This window comes from Fukomys damarensis, unplaced genomic scaffold (assembly GCF_012274545.1).
Source record: "Fukomys damarensis isolate Sample0158 unplaced genomic scaffold, DMR_v1.0_HiC HiC_scaffold_33, whole genome shotgun sequence".
NCBI lineage: Eukaryota > Metazoa > Chordata > Mammalia > Rodentia > Bathyergidae > Fukomys > Fukomys damarensis.
This window is the reverse complement of record NW_022900945.1, coordinates 1327136-1351637: the sequence shown is the minus strand read 5'-3', so window position 1 is coordinate 1351637 and position 24502 is coordinate 1327136. Positions and strand designations below refer to the sequence as shown.

The window sequence follows — 24502 nt, the reverse complement described above, 5'->3', positions numbered from 1 at the left end:
TTCTGCCTCCACCTGTGAAACACATCTCAGCCGCTCCACTGCCCTCTCCAGCCCGCCCTGTGCCTGCAGCTGGCTCCCTCTACCCTGGCTTCTCCTCGTCCTGGGCCAGGGCGTCGGCCTGAGGGACCCTGACGGCTAGTGGCTGGCACTTCTCCCACGGGAGAGATGTTTGTGTTATGATTAATCTCTGCTTTCCATACAACTGTCCTGGGTTTCTTAGGCACAGGGGCCCACGCAGACCACGGTGGGGAACTACCATCGCCGGCTGGTGTCTTCACAGTCTGTCCTCTTAGAGAGAGTGGGAGGATTCAGATCTAGAACTCATCACACCTCTCCTGTGCTGGGGCGGAGCTTTCAGAAGTGCTGGGATCCAGGGTGGGGTGCTGTTGGAGGCGGGGCCTGGGCAGAGGTGTCCCTGAGGAGAGGCCTGCAAGGGCTCTGCTCCCTCCCCAGCTCCATCCCCGTGACCCCCCTTTCCCAAGCGCTGGGGATTGAAGCTACACTCACAGCCCTTTTGTGTTTTAATTTTGAGACAGGCTCTAAGTCACGATTGCCGTCTGATCTAATTAGTAGACTGATTTACACAAATCTCTTTTGGATAACCTAGAGGTCAGGCACCAAGCCAGGATAAGAAGCACCATTACTGGCTTGAGGGGGAGGAGGGGCCTGGAAGGGACATGGGGGCTCCCGCGCTGGAAGTAGCCGCCATCTGGGAGCCAGCCAGCAGGGTCCAACGGGGGACCCTGCAGTGGACCCTGATAAGCACAGTGCCTGAGTTCTGCCAGGAGAGGCCCAGCAGAGAGACTGTCATGGAGGTTCAGACGTGGAGCCTCCCGTGGGTGCAGCCTGAAGCCAGTGAGGGTGTGGCGATTCCTCACACAGCAAGAGGAAACAGACGCACAACCCACGCTTTTGCTCTGGAAACCACAGGCACTAGCAACAGCTTTGTGAGCCTACACCTAAGTGCTGATCGTGATTATTTTCTTCTTTTTCTCTATTTTATACAGAGGTTAAGTAACCTGACCAAAGTCACAGAGCTCGTAAGTCAAAGCTAATCAACAGCTGAGACTCAGAACCTACTCTTAACTACTATATTAGCATTTTCGCTTTTAACAACTGCTTCGAGAACCACACACACCTTGGCTGAGACTCCACACCCGCCTTGGGGAAGGCGATGCTCCCTGGCAGTGAACTCCCCAGGCCACTTCAGACGCTCCCTGCGGGAGAGTCAGACAGACAGACACACACACACACACACACACACACACACACACACACACACACACACACACACACACACACACGGTTCCCCAATTCAGTTGCAGCGTCACGTCTACGTCATGCTGCCCATGTACTGACCCCATGACTGTAAAATGCTCTAACACCTGTTGTTCGAAACAGTCTGCCACAGGGCGGGGCAGCAGTGAAGGCGGCCCTGGGATGTGATTCCCTCTGCCTCTGCACAGCTCCGGGGCTGGTCCTGATCCTCTGCTTTCCTGTTTCCCCCATAAGCCGTTTCCCTTCCCGTATGGCAGTCATGGAGACTGTGCTGACGTCCGCGGCCCGGCCGCCTGGGTGAGGCTGGCTGAGTGAACAGGGAGGAACATGAAAAGGAGCCTTTGCTGTTTTGCGCCACTGATCTGGGGCTGTCTGTACTGAACTGTAACTGAGTCCACAGGACTCCGCTGTACAACGATCTGCGAAGCCGTGTGCACTATATCCGTAACACCTGCTGCCCACCGGCGGGGGTGACGAACGGGTGGACAGACGTCTGCCGCACAGAACACAACGTTTCTCAGTCACTAAAGGACCAAACTCTGTGGACAAACCTCAAAACGTCATTCAGAATGCCGGCAATCAGATGCAAAGCAGAAAGCACTGCTGGCTTCCACACACACAAAGTCCAAGCCCAGTGAACTCTGACCAGCGGTCAGGACTCAGGAGGGCCGTGCCAGGCCTGGAGCGGGAGAGGCTGGGGCAGCTCCCACTGACTCCCGAGCGTGGATCTTCTGTTTCATGTTCACAGAGATTCCATGTGTGTGCCACGACCAGAGTTCAACACACACAGCCAGCACACAATTTAACAGAAGTGCACAACTGTATAGTAAGGCGACTACGCTGCCCTAGAAAGAATCCAGACAAAGGTTCAAATTACGCCACTGATCACTCTTGATCACTGCAATTTTCATCACTGAAATACTGCATAACTTTTAACCATCATGGTTTCTTTTTTCTTTCCCTCTAGTACTGGGGATCAGATCCAGAGGTGCTTTAGAACTAAGCTACATCCCCAGCACTTCTCATTTTTATTTTAACAATTGGAGATAGGCTCTTGCTAAGTTGCCCAGGCTGGCCTCAAACTCAGCAATCCTCCTGCCTCAGCCTTCCCAGTAGCTGGGGTTAGAGGCACGAGGCACCACACCTGCCTTCAATTTTGGTTCCTTAGCCTACAAAATCTGGACAACGACTAGGATTGTGGTCAGGTAATGCAAATGTCAGAGCACAAAAACCACATTTTACGTAGTGTTTTCTGATTTTGTGACGTGCAGTCTGAGGTATCTGAACTGCTGGTTGCTGGGTCCTCAGCTCTGTTAATTCTTTTAGCCGTCGACTGGGAAAGTCACCAACTTGCCTGGCTTCTTCTTATAAGAGCCTAACTGAACTACAGCGACTCCACATTGACCAGCAAGTGACCCAGAGACTGTTGTTCCTCCCCACCCCTTACAGGGTAACTAATGATTAATTGTGAATTATTAGGGAACTGCTTGGGAGTAGCTGGGAAACTAAAATGAAACTGTAACGAACATAGAGATCCCAGATCAATCACTCCACTCCTTACTTGCCTGTAATTGAATGTTCTGGACACCACAATCTAAGTTGTAAATAGAACAATGGATAATCAATCTGCTGATCGTTAGTACGTAACGGTCGAGTACATGACTGATGACCAACAGCTCAGATCAAATGGCCACTTGCCTTTGTCCCCTTCCTATAAGTTTTGAGTGTAAACCCCCCTTAGCCCTATATAAAATGGCCTCTGACTCTGAGCTAGCCGCCTCTTTGAGCTACTTGGCTCCGGGAGTGCCGTCTGGCCAGACTAATAAAGGTCTGTTTGCCAACCTGCCTGGTGTGTTCCTTCCTGGGTGACTTTCGCTGTCCGATAAGCTCCTGGAGCCTCGCTGAACTTCTGGCCTCAGCATCGTGGAGGCCTCTTAGCTGTTCATGCTCCAGGAGTAAAAGGGAGACTTTAAGGCTTACACTTCTGAAGGCTCTGTTCTCCCTTCGAGCCCCGCGGCCCCTTCCTAATTCCCGTGCTTTCCGAGCTGCCTGGACCTGACAGGAGTCCCCAGCACTGCCTCCTTGTTCTGCTTCCCCTGGGCGCTGCCCTCTCGACCGTGAACACAGCGGTGGGACGAAGCCGAGGACAGAGGCCAGCGTTCCCCGCCAGCGTGCCCTTGGCCAGTGCTGGCTCTGCCTGGCACACAAGTTACCTACTGGCTGTCTTCTAAACTCTCGGAGAACTGCTCAACTGTGTGTCCTTACACGGCATCTGCCAGGCAGTCGGAGCTCGGTAAATACTTCCCTTCGGTGCTGAAGTCGGACTCAGCTCTGTCCTGCATCTGCCTACCCCAACAGCTCTGAGAGCAACGATCGCGCTCCAGATTCCTGAACCACTCCCACCACTGTCCTGGCAACGTCCTTCTGTCCATCCGGGACACTCCGTCCTCAGAGGCACTCACTGGTCACATGCACAGGCTTGTTGATATAATTATGTATCTCAATTAAAATTCTACCCACAATTCAGGCTGCAGTAAGAGACTCATTAACCTGTTATTTGAAGCACTAGCCCAGCAGCCCTTGACTAACTCCCTAGGATAAATACGGGGCACTCTCTCCTAAATAAACTATAAAAGAAATCTACAAATCATGGCAGAAAGAAAAATTAGTGGGCTATAAAGACAACACACTTATGTCTCCAGGAAGCTCCACAAACCTTTAACAGTTTCTGAGTGAGAGAAATAAGTTAAGATATTGGATATGATATTTTTCATTCATCAAGATCTATTGCCAAGGAACATTTCTACTTTCTTTTAAAAGATGAAAGTGTGTTCTATTCCAAAATTATTCACAGAGAATTGCAAGAGACCCCAAACAGCCAAAACAATACAGAAAAAAAAAAAAAAGAACTAGTTGGGGGTGTTGCCCTTCTGACTTCAAAACTTACAACGAAGCTACAGCAGGCAAGGAAACATGATGCTGGAAAAGCTATTCACGTGCAGAACAATGGAACTGGATGCTTCCTTCCTTCACATCACTGTAAAAATAAATCCAGTGGATCAAAGACCCACATAGAAGAGCTACAACTATAAAACTCTTAGAAGAAAACACTTGGTGCCTCTGCTTGGTGAGGCCGACTTTGATTATGACTTCTTGGAAATGACATCAAAAGCACAGGCAACTTGGGGCCTGGGATTTAGCTTAGTGGTTCCGCCACCTGCCTTACAAGTTCAAGTCCTGAGTTCAATCCCTGGTCCCAAAAGAAAGAAAGAAAGAAAAAAAAAAAAGCACAGGCAATAAAAGTGAAAAGAGACACACAGGACCATGTCAAAATGCACAGCTTTTGTTCATCAAACGCAACCAAGAGAGTGAAACGGCCGCCCGTACAATGGGAGAAAGTATCTGCAAACCACATCTCTGATAGGGTAACAATCTAAAGACATAAACACCCCCATTACTCAAAGATAATAAGAAAACATGAAACCCGATCTAAAAGCCGGAACGAACCTGAACAGACATTTCTGCAAAGGAATCCATGACAGCCCATCACCCCGTGGAGAGCCGCTCACGGCACCAGCCGATGCCACTGTGCGCTCACCAGGGCGGCTGCTGCTAAGACGACACAGAACAGGAGCATCGGCAGGGGTCTGAAGAAACAGGGCCTGCGCGCCTGGTTGGTGGGGAGCAGAAAGGTGCAACTGCCGGGGAAAACAGTGTGGGGTGCCACGAAACTACAAAGGGGCAACCCTACGTCTTAGTTACTTTTCTCATTACTGAGACAAAATACTCAACACTCAAAGTTTTTTTTTTTTCTGCACTAACAGGGATCAAACTCAAGACCTTGTACTTTTGAGGCAGGTGCAGTGCCACTGACTTAAACCCTTAGCCCTCAACACTCAAAGTTAAAGGAGAAAAAGTGTGTTTAGCTCAGTTTGTAGAGGTTTCAGTCCATAATCAGCTATGTCCAGGCGGGACAAAATGGCAGAGGAGAAACACTTCATGGCAGGCAGAAGGCAGGAAGGCAGCAAAGCAGCAGAGGAACAATCAGCCAGCAGCAAGGGACAAGGGCCACAGCAGCCCCCTTTCTGCCCCTTATATTCTGCCCAGGCCACACACCCTTAGGGTGTGGCACCCCATTATCCACACCCTGAACTAAATGGACTAATTTAGTGCCACACACCCTGGATCCTAGCATCACACGCTCTAGATCCAGGCAGCTCTGAAAAGCTCATGCCTGACTGCATGAGGCTTTGGGTACACCTGGGCACGAGCCGTAAGAGCACGTGACTCAGAATTTTGCTTGTGGATTTACAGGTAGAACAAAGCAGGGTCCCCAAAGACACCGAATAGCCACGTCCACTCACATGAGCCAAAAGGCAGAAGCCACACAAGGACCGGCGGGTGGGTGGGTAGGAAAAGGGTCGCACACAGCAGAATATCATTTGGCGAGGAGGAAGGGCATTCTGACACACACTGCAACACAGAGGGACTGAAAACATGTCGGGGGAATGAGCCGGTCCGAAAAGGATGTGTACTGGCCAGGACAGGAGGTGCACACCTGTAATCCCAGCTGGTCGGGAGGCTGATGCAGGAAGGTTACAAATCTGAGGCCACCTGGGCAACTTCGGGAGCGCCTGTCTCAAAACGGAAAGTAAAAAGGGCCAAGGAAGCAGCTCCATGACAGCACCCAGGTTCTATCCCGGTACTTGGGCGTGGGGAGACACGGCCATAGGCGGCACGGCTCCACCCACCTGAGCAACCAGAGCAGAGTCCTGGCCTCGGCGGGAGAGGGGTGGAAGATATCGTGCGCTGGACACAGAGGTTCGTGGGGGGGTCTGAGTTGGTGCCGGGACCCTGCACAGCAGAGTCTGAAAGGGCAAAGATGCTACATTTGTTATGCATATTTCACAGCTTAAAAGAACAACTGAACAGGAACAAAAAGCCAAATGTGATGGAAATGTGCCTGATATTCGGAGTAGCATCTAAAATCAAGGTCGTCTCTAGGACTGTGCTGGTTCTGCCTCTGCAAAATGTACTCTCCACAGCCACGGGGTCTTGCTCCGTGTCAGCAACCCGCTGCCTCTGAAGCAGACGCTCTGTGCCTAGACTCAGCCTCGACTGCCAAGGGTTGGTTCAGGCCCTTCACAGCCTTCCCCAAAAGACCACAACAATCTTGTGCCCAGCGCGTCCTTAAATGCATCGCCGAGCTCTATGAAAGCATCAGTGCGATACACACACACACACACACACACACACACACACGCACACACACAAAGGAAGGCACCGAGGGCCTGAGCGTCACTTTCTAAATTTAGTGCCCTGAGATGCTTGAGGACAAAACACCATCCAGTCAGAACGTGACCCTGGGTACATTCAGCCAGGCCAACACAAAGGGCCGTGTCTGGAGAGCAGACTGGCTTGAAGAAAAGGCTCAGGGACAGGTTCCTGCGAGGGAGGAGCTCCCGGGGTCCCAATACACACACCTGGAGCAGCGGTCAGGGACAGGGGGCTCTGTTTACTCGGCACCCCAAGCACAGCCACCAGTGGGGTCTGCTCAGGTCCCCTGATCCGTGCCGGTGGCCCCCAAACATTCTTGGGAATGCTGCACACCGTGCCTGGCCACGCAGGTGGAGGAGGGACCCGGGGCGGTGGCTGGTGCTATTTCGCAGAGTGGCTCTGTAAAGGGTGGCAGCGGTTGGAGCCCAGTGCTCCCTCTAGGTCCTCTGTTCGCCCCGCCATCCATATTTCTCAAGCGGTAATCAGAAAAGGAAAGTGTATCTCAGGACCGATGACGATGTTTCAGACCAACCAGAAATGAAACAGTTCTGTACCAGTAATGAGATCCCAGGGGCCGCCAGGGAGGCCCGAGACCAGCCCCTCTCACCTGATGAAAACCAGCTTCACCCTGGGTGGGGCTGTCTTGATGATGGCAGACGCATTCTGGTGGCTTCTTCCGTACAGGATCTGATTGTTTATCTGTTTGGGAAGAAAGAAAATGCACTTGTAAAACGCCAGCCTGTACATTTACACGTAAAGGTGTACGCGGATCCATGGATACCTACCTGGGATGAAGCCCGAAAGCCTATCACCTTTAAGTGTGCACTCAGGACTCACCCATGCTAGAATCACTTGGCCTTTGACCCTTTGAAGAGAACAGTAGCTGAGCTCAACACAGAGGCTTTATGACAAACTTCATTTCTTAATAGAAATTTCCCTAGACTCCCTAAAACTGAAGGAACAGACCAGGCCAGCGTTCGCTGCACCGGGGGCCGGGTGAACGCTTCCTCAACACAGGACAGGTTCTCAGGCAGGACAAATTCTGCCTGTCTGGAGGAGCTAAGGGTTACACTCTTGTTTGAAGGCAAATTTTAGATTTGTGGTACAGAAACATTCTCAGCAGACAATCAGTGCACCACCTGCTGTGTCCAAGATGTGGTCAGATTTTAACTTGATTTGCTTGAGTGAAATCTGATCTGAAACATTAGACTGAAGTTCTCCCTCTGTCTGCCCCATGGTGACGATCGCAGTTGTCCTTCTGTGTCATGCAGGGAGCTGCGCTCTGTGCATCATCCTGCTCACGTGGCCGGGTGCTGGGCACTGTTGGGGGACAGCGCCGACCCCACTGCGAGCGGTGGGGAGGGGCGGAGCCCGCCTGGACGCTCTGACACCCTGCGCATGAAGACCAGGAGCCTCTGCCGCGCTGGACACGGCCATGAACAGGAGGGTGTGCCGCCGTGGCTGTCCTGGAGGAGGCCGCTGCCCGTGGACCAGCGATGCTTCTCCCGCCTCTCACCCTGAGATCACCAAGCTTGCGGAAGTCTGGTGCCGTGCAACGTTCCTCCAGGCTCGGTGCCGGAATGGAACTGGTCACCTCGTTCACAAGGCTGCGTGAGAACTACAAGGGGCGCCTTTATGTTTGGCAGCGCTACTGATACCCACGGATTTCACATATTTGTGTGCTTAAAACTACACATCTTGTCTGTTTTCAGCCTTTGACACAGTGTTTTTAAAAATGTGCCCAGGCTGGGGACAGTGGTACACACCTGTGATCCCCTCATTGGGAGGCTGAGGCAGGAGGATGAGAGGCTTGAGTCCCATCTAACTTGGTGAGACAGTGTCTCAAGATAGGTAAAAAGAGAAGGGGTGCACCTCAGTGTGAAGGCCCCAGGTTCAGGCCCTCGTACTGCTGGAAACAGGCGTCCATCCTCTGTACATTTGGAGTATATGCTCGCCTACTTTCTGGTTTACTTTGCTCACATATGTAGCGGACGCACACGCACGCACACGCACGCACACGCACTTTTGGTGCTGGGACTGAACCCACAGCCGCGCCCAGGCTGAGCACGCAGGACCACACACCCATCTCCTCAGTCATGAGGAATTGTGCCGTCATCTCAGAGCAACGAGTAAAAGCAGTCTTGGTAACAGGAAAAATCCAAAATGTATCAGCAGCAAAAACAGGCTTGTGAATCGCACTTCTAGCAGTCTCGACTTTGCTACCACAGTTTCCAACCTACTTTATAACAAGTTATGAACAAGGGTCTTAAATCATCACAGAGAATGAGCTGCCCCTCCGCCTCACCCCGACCTCACCCGGAGGGGAGCAGGGAGCGGGGAGTGGCAGTGTCTATTCACCTCGCTTGCCCACTTTTTGATGGAATCTTTTATGTTTGGATGTCTAATTATTTTGAGTTCTTCATGCACACTAAATATTTGTCCTGTGTCTAAGGAGTAGCTGGCAAGAATTCCTTCTCATTCTCTTGACTCTGTTGGTGTTTCCTTTGTTGGGCAGGAGCTTTTAATTAATTACTTAATTTTCTGAGACAGGTTTTTACAATGTAGCTCAGGCTGTCCCCAAACTCATGGCAATCACCCTGCCTCATCCTCCTAAATGCTGGGATTCCTGGCATGAGGCACCATGCCAGGTTGCTTCTTAATTTAATATGATCCCATTTGTTGATTCTTGGTTACCATTTCTGTACCTCTGGGCTTTAGTTCAGAAAGTCCCTGTCTAAGCTTTTGTCTTCAAAAGTTTTACCTATTTGGCCTGTTGCAGATTCAGTATTTGTCTTTGTGTCTTTGATTCATTTCGATTTTAGTTCAGCACATGGTAAGACATGGGTCTAGATTTGGCCTGCCTGTGGATGGCTGGTTTTCCCTGCACCAAGTGTCAAAAATACTGTCTTTCCTCCAGTGTACATTTTTGGCCCTTTGTCAAAATCCCAACGGCAAACGGTGCCCGGGGCTGTTTCTGCGTCCTCTGCTCGGCCCGATGGATCCACACGTCTGTTTTGTGCCAGTGCCTTGCCACCTTTTCAGTGGCTTTGTAAGAGGACTTGAAGTCTGGGACTGTGAGGCCTCCTGCTCTGCTCTTGTTGCCCAGGATTGCTTTGGCTATTCTGGGTCTCTTCTGGTTCCACATGCATCTTAGGGTCGTTCTTTCCTAGTTCTATGAAGAATGCTGTGGTATTTTGATTGGGATTGCATTAAATCTGTTGGTTTTGGAAGCATGGCCATTTTGACAACAGTGGTTCTCCCTATGCAGGAACAGGGATCATTTTTCCATTTTCTGATGTTTTCTTGAACATCTTTTCCCAGGACATTGTAGTTTTCATTACAGATGCCTTTCACTGCCTTGTTCGAACTGATTCTGAAGTATTTAATTTGCCACGAAGCTGTTGTGAATGGGATTGTTTTCCTAATTTGTTTTTTGGTGAGTTCATTGTTGGTATACAGGAACATTGATTTTTTGCGTATTTTATCTACCAACTCTGCAGGATTTAATAGCTCTAGGAGTCTTTCGGTGGAGTTATCATGCCATCTGTGAAAAAAAGCCTCCCGTGCTCATAGGGGGTATTTTGGAGGTGACTGAATCACGGGTGTGTGGTGCTGCAAGAGTCCACAGATGGGTGCATGGCTGGGTGTGAGGCTGGGAGGTAAAGCCTGGTGGGTGGGAGGAGGTGGGTCCTGGGGAGTGGCCTGGAAGGGATTGGCATCTCCTACCTCCTGTGCGATGACTCGCTCTTCCTATGGCCCTGCTGTGGACTGTCTCTCCTCTGCTATTCTGCCCTGCCTTGGACCCAGCCAAGTATGGATGGAAACCTCTATCAACTGTGGCTAAACCCCTCTTTAACTTGTGGGTGTCAGGTATTTTTGTCCTACCACCAAGAAGGTAAATGAGACAAAGGGTTCTTCTGCATTTATCGAGAAGATCGTGTGATTTTTTGTTTTATTTTGTTTTTTGAGACAGGGACTATGTAGTTGAGACCGACCTGGAACTCACTATGTAGCCCAGGCTGGTCTTGAACTCACAGAGATCCTCCTGCCTCAGCCTCCTGAGTGCTGGGATCACAGGTGTGTGCCACCACACCCGGTGATGGTGTGATTTTTGTTCTTGCTTCTGCGTGTCACATTTATTTGCATATGTTGAATCATCTTTGCATCCCTGGGATGAAACGTTCCTGGTCGTGGTTTATGATCTTCTTCATGAATTGTGGGACAGTTTGCCTGTACCTCGTTAAAGATTCCTGCACCCATGTTCACTAAGGAGATGGCCTGTCGTTTTTGTGACATCCGTGTGGTTTTGGTATCCGGACACACTAGCTCCCAGGAGTGAGTTCAGCAGTGCCGCTTCCTTCTGATGTCACTGAAGAGTTTCAGGAGGACTGGCGGTATCTGAGCGGCTGCGATGTGGATTCTGAAGTAGTTTCTTGGAATCCTCTGGATTTTGGTGGTGGTGGTCGTGATTTCGCCAATTTCATTTCCAACTGCACTGACATGAGCTTGTCTTCCCCTCTGCCTTAAGTTTTGTTAAGGGTTTACTGGTCTTATCCTTCCAAAGAACCAAGTCTTTGAATCACCGATCCTTTGTACTGGTTTTTTAGTCTCCGTTTCATCAACTCTGGTCTTTATAATCTCCTCCCTTCTATTAATTTAAGATTTGGACTGCTCGTGCTTTTCTAGGGTGGTGAGGAGGGCCTCAGGCTATTTGCCTGGAGTCACTCTGCTCTGTCCACCTTAGCCTCTCTGCTGGGAACTGCTCTGACCTGTTTCCATTGTGCCCCATAGGCTCAGCAGGCTGGGCTTCTGCTCTCACTTGATTCTAGGAGCTGTTGTTCTTCTCTGCTTTTTTCTGTGGCCACTGATTATTCAGTAACCTGGAAGTGTTTGTAAGTCTTATTTAATATAAAACAATTTTACTAATGAAATGAAATGAGCAGATTTCGACTATGCAAGTAGTTTTTATCCTTAAGCAAAATACATTCCAGAGAAAATTCAGTAAGTGTCAGGAAGACTATGACAATTTTATGCACAAGTGGGACTGCCCCTTATCCCACGACCGAGAAAGCACATTCTTAAACATCGGATGTGGGAGGGCTTCCAAGCACAGCCCAGGCAAAGAGAGCACCCACACCTCCCCAGGTCTGAGGATCACTTATAATCAACCGTGGCTGCCGATTACTGAGGACTTCAGCCTGTGCAGCGTCTGCTAATGTCTTCACGGACAGTACCTCACTTAAATCTCAGCACAACTAGGTATTATTTACTCAAACTAGACCACAAAACTGACCCTTAAGGTTGGATAATCTGCCCAAAGTGAAATAGCTATCCTCTTCTGTTTGTTGTTTTTTTTTGACAGGGTCTCACTAGGCAGTCCAGCCCAGTCTCAAACTCATGGTGAACCTCCTGCCTCAGCCTCCTGAGCGTCAGGATTACAGGTGTGTGCCACCACACTCAGCTAGTAGCCACTTAAAAAAAAGAAATCTGTAATCTGAGGGCACACCCAGTGGCAACAGTGTGATCCTCTTAAAAAATAAAATCAGATGACTTCTAAAGGCCATCTTTATAAACATGGCTACTACATAAACTCTGAACAAGAATGAAAGGTGGGGGCCAGGGGTTTGGCTAAGTGGTTCAGCTACCTGCCTCACAAGCACAAGACCCAAGTTCAATTCCCCGTACCAAAAAAAAAAAAAGAAAAGAAAAGAAAAGAAAAGGTGCTGCCTTAGGCCTGGACAGATCCACTGAGGAAATGCTCATTGGTGACTATTGAGGTTTTTATGTTTCATCTTTTTGTGTTTTGTATCAGGGATTGAACTTTATGCTTGGGAGGCAGGCGGCAGAACCACTGAGCTAAATGCCCGGCCCATGTTGGGGTTTTTTAAGTCCCAGTGTAACATGGAGTCCCAGAGAGTGAATTTTTCTCTCCATGCAAATGAGCCACCCCTGAACAATGAGAGGACCCTCACAATGTTTTACTGTATGAATATAGATTGACCATACTTTTCGCCTTTGTGACCCAAGCCAAAGGAAAACCATGAAAGTTTTTACTTGGGGGTGAATACTGCTGTTGTCCTTTTGTAACACAAGTGGCCACCCAGTCTCCACACCCTGGAAAAGCACTACAGTGCACTCACTTTCGGGGACCCAGGACATGGAGAGACGGGGTGGCTTTCCCCAAGGGCGAGGGGGGAAGGGCTCAGACGACCTCATCTTCGCTGTGACCCCTTAGTCCTTCTGTGCTGCTTCCCCGCACCCAGAGGACAGTCTGTCACCTCAGAGCGGGGTCCATAGCTCTATCCCGGGACAGCCACAGCCCCTTATTTTCCAGGGACACCTGTTTACATGTGTTTTTCCAATGATTAACGCCTGGCTTGTGTGAACTGAGAGAACCACACTTTTATTCTGTGTCTGTCGGGCCCTGACGATGAGAGGTGACCCCAGGCCACACGCTACCAGGATGAGAAAGCCTGGCCAGACCAGAGGCACAGCCATGGGGTCCTCACCCACCCAAAGCTGCTTCTCCCAGCAGGGACTGTGCTCCTGACCCTGACCGTGCAACACCTGCCACGCGCCGGGGGCCCAGCGGTGGTGACACGCAGGCCACGGCCGGGGCGTGTGGCAGGGGCTTGTGGCTTCGTGGCAGACCTGAGACAGGGAACTGTTCAGCCACTCTCACTGTGCTCATGAGACGCCTGCCGCAGGGAGGAAACGGCAGGAGTAGCTGTCCGAGGCTCTGTAGGAGCTCTCTGCCTGTGGACCAGGAGCGTGGGCGCCCGTCCCTCCATGTGCTGACGTCCAGCCCAGGAGATGGGGCTGAGAGGTGGGCCATCGGCGAGCCCGCCCCGGTTCGGGGCTCCTCAGAAGCCATGGCACCACTGCGCCCACGAGGATGGCACATGCACACCGGGAAGCACCGGAGGGAGGCAGCAGACGACACCCGGCCCGGGAGATGCACACCGGCGGCTTCGGCCACCGTCCGCGGCACCGACCGCAGCGCCCGTGACGGGGAGACTACCTGACCCAGTCTGTCTTTCCGCTGTGGAGACGCCACAGACACAGCCTCCAGCCCCTCCGGTTCTAAATGCCGCTCACACCCCCAGGTGACACAGCCGGGCCACCCCGGGTCTCCGCAGGTACTCAGAGCTTGCCTTGGCGTCCACAAGAAGGGAAAGGAAGGAAAGGACTAGGGCTCTCTGCCCAGGGGACGCCCAGGCTCTTGGTCTCAGCTCTGGTTTCTGAGCTGCTTTTGGCTGCTCTTCGAGGAACCCCGAGAGCCGCGTCAGGGTGGCCTTGGGGAGACAAGCGCCCACACCGCACCCCGAGCCTTTGGTTTGGAAAACACGGCCGGCACACCGACAGAGAGCGCCCCTGCTCTACAGGTACCAGTACCGCCGGCTCCGCTCCTCGGTCCGGGCAGCAGAGCGCAGGATCTTATGGGGAAATTAGTTTGTTTTTCCAGGTTCTGAATTTCCAGATTACAGCGGCTCTGACGACAGCTCCCACGAGGGCGCCCGTCCACATCCCTGCAGGCTTTCACTGTGTGGAACCTGCCCCTCATGGCTTTGTTTCCACTGCGGGGCCAGGGAAGCAAAGCCAATGTACACCAGACCCCTAGGCCCAGAGACAGGACCCTGACTGCAGGGTGCTAGAGAATTAGGGTTAATCCAGTGAAGACTCAACGAAGCAAATGGATGTACATCCTTTCCTAATGCTGCATGAACGTTCATGTCAGAGCTCTTTAATGAGACTTGTTTCAATAAAATTAATTATTCAAAAATACCGTGAGAAGATAGGTTTTCAACTACCCTTAATTTTCTGCAGTTCAACTAAACATGAATACATATTTCTGCTGAAAAGCAGCTCAATTAAATCCACTCAAAAGACATACCAAATTGGAAGTAAAAGTTAATTAAGAAGCTAGGATTGAAAATATTAATTATGCAAAAATTAAAATTTAGTTCAAGTAACAGATTTGCCTGAGGACTGAATATCATGTCACAATTTATTATACTCAACAATACCCCTGCCAGTGTTTTTTTTTTTAAACAAAAGGATTTAGTATGAAAGCGATGAATTATTATTAGAGAACTTGGTTGAAATTCACATTGATTGAACAACTAATAACAATCTCAGAGCCTTCTCCTCCCTGCTCTACTTTTGAATATGTTCTAAATGTCACATTTCAAGATACTAAAATTTATAGTTTAACTTTTCCTTTTATAAATTCTTTATTGAATAAGACACATGCAGCAAAAAGAGCAAATTGTGTTTATAAAGATGAATAATGTTATAGGCTAATTTTTGATCTAATAATTCTACAGCTAAGTACTTATTCTAAAAAGATTAAAAACTAGGGCTTGGGATTTAGCTCAGTGGTACTGCCTGCCGTATAAGTGCAAAGTCCCAAGTTCAATCCCCCGTACAAAAAAAAAAAAAGATTGAAAACTAAGGCATCAAAATGTCTATTCCACTAAATCTGAAATGGGGAAAAATACAGCCAGGACTGACTGGGGGCATATACCTATGATCCCAGCTCTCAGGAGGCTGAGGCAGGAGGACTGCTACAAGTTCAAGGCCATCCTGGGCCACAAGTGAGACCCTGTCTCAAAAAAAATTTTTTTAAAGTAGAGAAACTACATATTTATCAACAAAAGATTTATTACACTCATCATCATGTGCCAACAAATGGAAGATCATTCCATTAAGAAGGAAGTGTGGTAAGAGAATATATAATGCAATGTGTTACCACAAGGAGAGCACTGTCGAGTGGAGAAAGCAGCACACATGTGGTTTGTCTATCATCTACATTTTAAAGGTTTCCAGGTCAGTTTAAAGGCAGCCCTACATTTCTTTGACATCAGGCAGCAGCGTCTCTGACTGTTTTTCTACAGCCCACCCGATAATGTGTTTCCTCCCCATCCCTGGGCACCGACTGGCCCAGGATGAAGACGTTAGCTGTCTCACTCCTGTCCTTGCTAAGAGCGAATACCCAACACCACAGTTAAAGGAGGACAGGTTTATTTGCCTCAGTTTGAAGAGGTCTGAGTCTATTGCTGGCTGGGCCAAGGCAGGGTGGCACTGCACAGGGACCTCAGAGGAGAAACAGTCCATGGCGGGGCAGAGGGAAGCAAAGCAGTAAAGTAGTGGAGCAGCAGCCGCAGCAGCCTGTGGCTGCCTTTTATGCCGTCCAGGCTACCTGCCCTTGGACGGTGCCGCCCACACCCAGACCAGGGCTTCCCATTATCCATCCCTACAAGTATGCTACGCCAACAAGTGGACTAAAGTGGCAACCGCACACCCTTGATCCCAGGGTCACACGCTCTAGCTCCACCCCCTGCAAGACGCTCCCATGAGCACAGGGGCTCTGGGGGACACTCACTTTCCAAGCCACGACTCTAGCCTTGCAGATGGACAGGTGAAAGGGGAAGGGGAGCTGAGCCTAGGGACGGAGAGGGACAGGAAGACTCAACTCCACAATAAGCAATAAAGATTCTTTTAAAATGGTTACACTTTTTTTTTTCTCAAAAACAGACAAAAATACATGAAGAGTAACTTCTTAAGACCTAGGGCCAAAGGGCGGGTTTGAAGGACGGAGCGTGACAGGCACAGCGCTCACAATCCACCTCAGCTGGACCTGGACCTGGACAGCCCACTGTTCCCTATGGCCACACTCATTTAAAGGCCTAGGCCCCCAAGATTTGTTTTCTCACAAACAAAATAATTAAATCAAAACACCTTCCAAAGGCAGAGTATTGAAAAATGCAGCTCAGATTTTTCTAAATTTATATATTAGGAGACAAGTAGATTTTTGTGAACCTTAAACCCTGATATATTTTGAAAAACACAGACTTCTACATGGTAAAGAGAGGCCCCATTTCGCTAGCGCCGCAGTAGACTGTGAGTATGTCCCATCTCCCTCTCATAAATCCTCCTCCTGTCTCTTCTTCCACGTGGCAGTTAAGAACCTGCAGACTTGTTTTAAAGGGAGGGTTAAATTCCCTGTTTCATCTCAGGGACCCTCAGACCCAGCCCGGCGACATTTACCTGGGCGACAGTGAAGAGACCTCAAGTGGAGAGCTCAGCTTTGGTCTATCAGAAGATGACAGTTCTTCAAACAACGGAACCCAATACCCCTGCACCGCCTTGGGTGGGTCAGGATGAGACTCAGTTCTGGGCTGGGCAGGACCGATGCCCTCCTCAGCCTGAAGCAGCTCCTGAAGTCTGACCCAAAGTCTCAGGGGCAAATGAGAAGAGCAGAACAGATAACCCGGTAGAAAGGAGACAAAGAAATCAGGAGTTTTAAGAAAAACTGCAGTGTCAGGACACAAGCCCAGTTTATTATTGTTTCCTTTTCTTCTCCCAAAACAGCAAACTTCGGCAAGTCCCTCTCCCCTAGGGCCTGCCCATTCCCCTTTCGCTTGGGGAGGGACCGCCGTTTGGGGGTCCCCCATAGGATCAGACCATTTCCCCACCATGGGTGGCCACCTCTCACCCACTAGTAAGATCACAACTAGAGAGCGTGGAATTCCAGACTCGCACAGCCCAAGACTCACAGTTCCCAGCTGCGTTGTGCCTCATGTCCCTGAGCGCTCACCCCAACGCTTGAGCATGTCCTGTAGCTACCTTTAATAACCCCTTCTCATGCCTCTTAACAAAAAGCAAATCGAGAAATAAATAGCGTATGCGTTGCTCATGGAAGCCACCAACTGACACAACTGGTTCGCCTGAACAAATGCGTAGGTGCCCGCTGGTAACTTCCTCCCCCCTTGGGGCTGAGGGCGTGGCTCAGCGTCACGCAAGGCTCAGTGTGCATAAGACCCTGGCTCAGTCCTAGCACCAAAGAAGAGCAAGAATAGGGATGGCAAGGCGAGGACCATTTCCTGTTGGAAGAATGAGCACAGGGAGCCTGCACGGCCCACCCCTTGGCAGCTCCGCGCGCAGGAGACAGTGCCGATCCTGAGGGTATCCCGGCCGCAGCCTCAAAACGCAGGAGGGCGACACGTGAGCTGGTCCTGCTTCACCAAGAGCACAGGGAGGTGCTGCTCGCCAAGCCCGGCCCCGACCAGGACGCCCAGCATCCTCCATACAAACAGCTGCCTGATTAGAGCTGCAGCCCAAGTCATGTCACTAGATTCCCCTTGTTTTCAAAACATTCTATGCCTCCTTTTACAGATATAGTAGACCCTTGAGTTAAGACCAGCCTGACATAGGAACAGCCTGGATTTTTGTTTTAACTTATGAACAAAGTCTTGAGTTAGAACCCAAATGCTGGCTGCTTCTGCTTCCAAATGGTGTCAGATACAGATTCAAGCCTTAAAGAGCTCTGAAAGCAAGGTTTTTTTGGGGGGAGGGGTACCAGGGATTGAACTTGGGTCTTTGTGCTTGCTAGGCAGGCAGTGGAACCACTGAGCTAAATCCCTGGCCCAAGCCTTAAAGAGCTCTGGAAGGAACAGGACACATCCTCTCCTGTGTGGGGCTCACTGGGAAGAAATCCTGGGCCGCGGTCTCTCTAAGGACACTGAGCTCGGCCCATCTGCAGGAGAGACAACTGAAGGCTGTGCAGAGGGGCCTGAGCCTGCGCTGACCACCCTGAGTTACAGCCAGCCCTGGGGATGGATGAGTTTGTCAAGGGTCCACTGTAGAGCCACATCTCGTCACTGAGGGACTCTACCCTACCCGCCTGCCAGCTCCAGCTCGCCTCTCCTCTTCATCGGTACTGATCCGTGAGCGGCGCAGCCTGGCGTGGCCGGGTTACAGCAGCAGCATCTGCTGGCGTTTGAGGTGCGGCTCACGGAGCATCTACCCCGATGCACTCAGCTGGATGGCATGGGACTCAGAGCTCCTGTGCGTGGCAACGAGGACGCAAGACTCAGACTTGGTGACCACAAATGGGTTCGAGGCCAGGCAGTGGCCGAGCCAGGATCCAGCCAAGCTCCAGCCGGCCGGGCTGGCCTGTGTCAGAACACTCCGTGTGCCACAGGATGGGTGTCACGGGGTCCGGTAGCTCTCTCTCCATCACCACCCACAGCCCACCACACAAAAGCATCCCGGCACCCACTGTCAGTCCGTTCTCGAACAGTGCAGAGGCAGACAGCAGGAGAACTGCCTCACCACAGTGCCACGCTCACTTCCACGTGTCAAATACGTCCGCACAGCCTGCCCCTGTCAGGCTGGCCGCAGTCTGACACCCAGGGTCAGCGCTCAGGCGGTGGGAGAGACAGCCTGAGTCAGTTTCGTGGTCCAAGGTTTCAGTGACCTGTGGTCATTGGCATGTGACTATTTTGTGGAAAATTCCAGAAATACAAAACCCAGAAGTTTTAAACGAGGCATCATTCCAAGTAGCAGGACTCAGCCCTCTGCCCAGCGTGTCCACTCCGTGCCCGCCAGGAACTCACTGAGAGCCATCTGCTATCGGGTGGACCGGACTCCGTCCACGTGAGCTCATGTACCTAACACCGAGTCTGAGGCCTGAGCGTGACCCCGGATATTTGGATGCAGGAGAGATGAGAGACCTTTTACACAAAAGTGTGAAATCACAGTGAGACACCCGGAGAGACAGTCACAGAACTCGTACAGTACATCGTGTGACCGCTTTATTTCATTATTGTCGCTGTTATCTCATTGTGCCTAATTTACATATTCAACTGTCGCTGTATACCTAAGGAAAAGCCCCGGCATACACAGGGCTCAGCACTCGGGGGCCTGCAGCAGCCACGAAGGCCCCAGACTGCATCCCTCATGGACAAGGGGGCCACTGTCCTGTGAGTGGGGTGGAAATTTCCACTGCACAAATAAAGCAAAACACGGGAATCAATTGTGTGGTGTGGCTGGGATCCCGCAGCGTCCTTCTTCCTGGGCTGTGTGGGTCACCAGGATGCAGTGAGCAGTCTTGGGGATGGTGGGCTGGACAGAGGGCCTGGCCTGGGGCGCCTCCTGCTTAGCAGTGAGGCTGGGGCAAACGGAAGCCAACTGTCCTCCCGCACTGCACGGCTTCTCCCTAGTTGTCATTATTCTTTCACCTTTCTCCTCGGTGATGAATTTCTCCATCACACTTTTACTCTCTGGTTTCAAGGCGTTTTCTCTCCAGGGGTCTGAGACAATCTGGTGGAGAAACCCGCACAGAGCTCTGGCAGAGCAATAACCAGGCCACAGGGATAAGGACCAAAGGGCTGTCATGCCTTCTATACAACACCAGCAGGAGCACAGATTTCTGTCCTAAATACTTCAGTGAACTAAAGACAGTGAAGTGTGACTGAAAAAATCCAGACTCTTCCCCTGTTGAGCCACTCAGAAAGAAGAACAGCAAAAGTAAAGCTCAGGGGCTTCGCAGCAGGAAGTGGAAGAGAAGGACAACGCGGCTGCTCCCCAAGGGCTTCTGCAGAGGGGCCAGAGCCCTAACTGCAGGGTGCCCGAGGGAAGATCCCCAGCCACGCGTGCAGCGGCATCCTCCACGCAAGGGCAAGCTCAGAAGCGACCATTTTTCTTCTAAAAATGACCCTCTTCTCTGCTCCTTAAGACATGGGTGTGGTTCACCAACTGCACTCTCGAAGGGACTCAGACTGGCACTGATGCCAAGCAGGTGAGCAGAATGCTGCAGCCGACTTGATATTGACGATGCCCAGAGCAGGCTGTGAGGGAGGACTCAATCCCACCACCAGCTTGTTTGTAGAGGAGAGTCCGGCCGAAGACCGGTGCCGAGCTCAGAGGGACTCGAACCACATTCCATTCCCACGGCTAAGACCCTCAGACCAGCACAGTGTCCTCATTAGAAACATGTATGTTGTCTGTACTGCTCCTAATTCGAGAATGTGTTGTCCTGTGCTTTATGCGCCTTGTTTACATTAATTTCCGTAGAAACCGCAAGTGACCTCCTTTACCCCAGCTGACCGCCGATAAAGTCCGCGCCTGGACTGGCCAGCGCCTCTGTCGGCTGCCCGGATTGCTCGTCCTGGCCCCCACGTTCTCTCAAGTTCTGTCTCGCAGTGTATTTTTTCTCGTCTGTCGCACACCAGGCAGGTGGGGGCCCGAGACGCACTGCAGGGGCCTCTGGAGAGTACAGTGGTCAGCATGAGAAACGATCGCTGACGCGCTACACTGGCACCGCGTGAGCTGCCCTCACCCACGCCTGCCACGGAAACTGCGAGCTGAGATCCACTCACGGCCCTCCAGAGCAGCGATTCACCCAGACCTCGGCGGGAGCCCAGATTTGAGGGTCAGAGAAGCCAGCATTCGCCCGCTGGCCCTGCCCTTTCCTTTCCGGTTTCCTTAGGATGCAGCGACGCTGGGTGCTGGGAGGAGCTCCTCGCCCAAACTGAGCACTCGGAGGTCACGCACTCCCGGAACAGTGCCAGCCGCTGCCGCACCTCTCTTCAGCCTGAATCCTTCGTGGGAAAACTGGACGCGGAGCCACTGCTTCTCAGGGACAGCTCAGCCAGCCCCTCCGTCCAGCACCGCGGTGCCCAGGCCCACATTTCGTGTGCGAAGCTGACCGCTCGGGTCTTCATGCTTTCTCTTTAACTCTGTCATGAGCTTTTCTTCAGCCTGGCACTGCACACTGGGCAGGAGGGGCCTGGAGACAGCAGGGTTCTCTGGTGCCCACCTGCATTCAACCCCCTCATCCTGACTTAAGGCCGGAAAGGCCCATGTCACAGCCGCTCCGGGACCTGGGTGAGTTTTCCCGGGGTGCAGGGGCTTCCGCGGACAAGGGTGTCGGTATTCAGCAGGACTGAAACGCGGCACGGTCTGACAGACGTGGTGGGCCTGAGCGAATCCAGGGATCTCCGTGCACCGGGACTGGCTGGACGCCACGCACCTCTCCTGTGTGTCAGGCCCGAATGCGCACCCTGCTCACCCTCGCAGAACCCTCCGACTGCACCCCTAAGGGGGTCGGGTCAGGGTGGTCACAGAAAGACTGCCCATGGCTGAAGGCTGGGGACTTTCAGCCCCTGCCCCTCCACCGGGAAGGGGAGGCGCAGGAGCCTAAGTTATTGGTCCATCACACCTTCAAGGCAAGACCTCCGTAAGAATCCTTGCACCACGTGGGGTACATGGCAGGAGCCTTCAGTCCCTGGGCCTGGGAGGCTGAGGCAGGAGGATCACTTGAGCTCTTGACCAGACCAGCCTGGGCAACATAGCAAGACCCTCACTACAAAAACCAAACAAGCCCCTGAGCCACAGTGTTTGGGGAGCCGTGAGGCTGGCGTGGTGCACTGGGAAGGCCTGGAAGGCTCCCTACTTCTCCCTTCCCGCAGCAGCGGCCCAGCTCTGGCTACACTATGGTGACCGAGCACTGCAGGCTGAGCAGGAGGAATCGGACAGCACGAAGCCAGGGAGCCGCCGTCTCTGGACTGCATCTTCCGGACGTCCCCACACACACTTCTTCCAGCCCTGGGCACAGTGCTCACCAGAGCTGGAAGACACCATGGTGCAACTCGGCGAAGAGACGGGTGCCGGGCTGGGCAGCTTCCGCTTTCCCAGCCGGTTTCCACTTCGCAGGGTAAAGGTTTTTTCTCGCCTGCTCTCTCCCGCCGGGCTGCGCAGCCTGAATGGAGGCACTGGGTGCCTTCATCCCCTTTCGTGTCCTAACAGACACTCAAAACGTGTCCGTTGAAGGAATAAGCACTGAACAGCAGACCGAGGTCGGGGCGTAGGGCCCTGCCCGTGTGCAGGGAAGGGAGAACCGCCTGTCAGGTTGTCGATGCTGTCATTCAGACAGTGGCGAGCAGAGGACCCGGCCCTGCCCTGGCTTCCTCGGGCTCCAGCCTTCTCCAGAGCCAGGCACCCACGAGGCTGTAACGCTGCTCGATGCGACAGAGCTGGGCCACTCCTGACCCAAGCCTTGGGTTCTGCTGGCTCTGCTGCCTTCTTTACAAAGCCAAGCAACAGAGGCCAAACCCAAAGAGAAGCCTGACAAAGTCACAAGGTTAGACCCACATGCAGCTCTGCTCCTTTGGGAGGGATGGCATTAAATACAAGCCCCTGAGTGCAGCCGACAACCTGGTTCCAGTTCTCTCTGTGACAGGGGCGAAGGAAACGTAACAACGCGCGAGCTCACCTCCAGCAGCTCGTCTCCCACGCGCATCCTCCCGTCAGCAGCCGCGGGGCCTCCTGGATGGATCCCCACCACGAAGATGCTCAGGAGGGACCGGTCCTTGCTGCCCGCCAGGCTGAGGCCCAGCCCCTGCCTGTCTTTCTCCAGCTCAATGATGTGCAGCTCACCGGGCAGGTCCGCATACCTCTGCCTGATTTTTTCTATGAAAAAAAAAGAGAAAGAAAGTTTAAAAGACTGAAGGGGCCGCTGACTCTGTTAGGAAGAGTCAGCGGTTCCTGTACACCTGCGCCCTGACCGAGCGCTCCGGAGGATGGGCTCCCCGGGGCCAGGGCAGCCCTGCGTCACCCTGAGCTGGCTCACCCAGACCGCCCATGGCCGCTCCCACCGCCCCACCTTCCGGGCACTGCGATCAGCACAATGCGGGGGACCACGGCCCTTCCCTGCACCCCACGGGGGAGCAGAGTACTGAGCAACAGTACCGTGCCACGAGGGGACCCGGCTTGGAGACAGCACACGAAGCCAACAGCCACGGCTTCTCTCATGGGTTTACAGTTCCGTATGAAAGAAAACCAACAACTTTTTCTGAAGCACGATTCCACTTAAAAGTGTGTTTATTCTCATATACAGCATGCGTACTGTACGGGGATCAAGCTCGAGGGCTTGTGGATGTTAGGAAGGACGCACAGCCCAGCTCCTAAAATACAGTCTTTAAAATTCACGAACAGCACAAAATAAGCAAGTCACACAAGCAGGAGCAGGGGAGTTAGGAAGCAGGCGCCACCGAGTGTCAGAAGCGTTTCCCCCTGGGGGCTCCAGGCACCACCTCTGACCCAGTGATGAAAGAGTAAGGAGCCAGCAACAGTCACTCCAGGCCTCCTGGGCTCTCACCAGGTGCAGCGGCCTCGGGCCACGCTGCTGCCCTGTGAATGAAGGGTACAGGAGCGGTTCTGACCCTCTGGCCACTCTCGCTGGCTCCATCTGTGAGACACGATGGACTCGAAGGCAGCCTGCAGCAAAAGCCAAGCTCCAAGGCCCACGGCAGACTGGAGAGGAAGCCGCAGGCCGTGCACCACTGCACCAGCCTCAGCAGCCTGGGTGTGAAGTGAATAGCGAGTTCCAACCAGGAAGATGAGTCCACGCACACACAGATAGCCACGTGTCCTCTTATTTCAGAAAGAGCATAAATCTTCTTTGCAAGGATTTTGAAGAGAATTTTAAAAGACTTGCAAGAACTTTAGTGATAACACGGTTTGTAAAATACAGTGCCACGAAGGTACTCGCCATGTACGAAAGCAGCAAATCAACTTGGTGGCTTTGCGGGCAGCTGCCGGGATGAGTGGCTGCGTGCAGAGAGCGGAGGGGTGTGGACTGCGACGCCCGCAGCACTCAGCTCGGCAGAGCTCAGCCGGCTTCGCTGCAGCAGCGGGCACGGAGAAAAGGTGAACTTGTCAGAGAGCGAGTCCTCCGTTCATGGCGCTGGAAATCCATCAGATTTCCCGAGTGGGGAGGCAGGTCTCGGGCAGGGCTGGGATCCCCCAAGGAGAGGACAGGGCCACCCGGGCTCACAGAAACCCTTGGGTCAGCACGAGGCTGACCGTGCCTCGTGGCTCAGTGGCGGTGTCCGGCCAGTCCCTCGGGAGGCCGAGGCTGAGATCCTGGGCTCACCTGGCCCTTAGCTTTCCTCCCTGTTGCTTCTGGGACTGGCAGAGCAGCTCAGGTAAGGACCCGTATCACAGCCAGGAAAATAACATGGAACAGAAGCTTCAGCACACTAGAAAGTGATCTTTTAAGGGCCAGGGATTTGGCTCAGTGGTTCTGCTGCCTGCCTCGCAAGCTCAAGTGCCCGAGTTCGATCCCCAGCACCAAAAAAAAAAAAAAAAAAAAAAAAAA

The 24502-nt window shown here is 52.3% G+C and overlaps 1 protein-coding gene across 1 annotated transcript in view; it reads right to left on the bottom strand.

Moving 5' to 3' along the window:
• Patj (PATJ crumbs cell polarity complex component) overlaps positions 1 to 24502 on the bottom strand; it is a 150568-nt gene that overhangs the window by 35025 nt on the left and 91041 nt on the right. The window contains exons 31-32 of the mRNA XM_019204676.2: positions 22616 to 22812; positions 7163 to 7254 (exon numbers count right to left, since the gene is read on the bottom strand). Coding sequence (XP_019060221.1) covers positions 7163 to 7254; positions 22616 to 22812 — 289 coding nt within the window. The remainder of the gene's footprint in view (positions 1 to 7162; positions 7255 to 22615; positions 22813 to 24502) is intronic.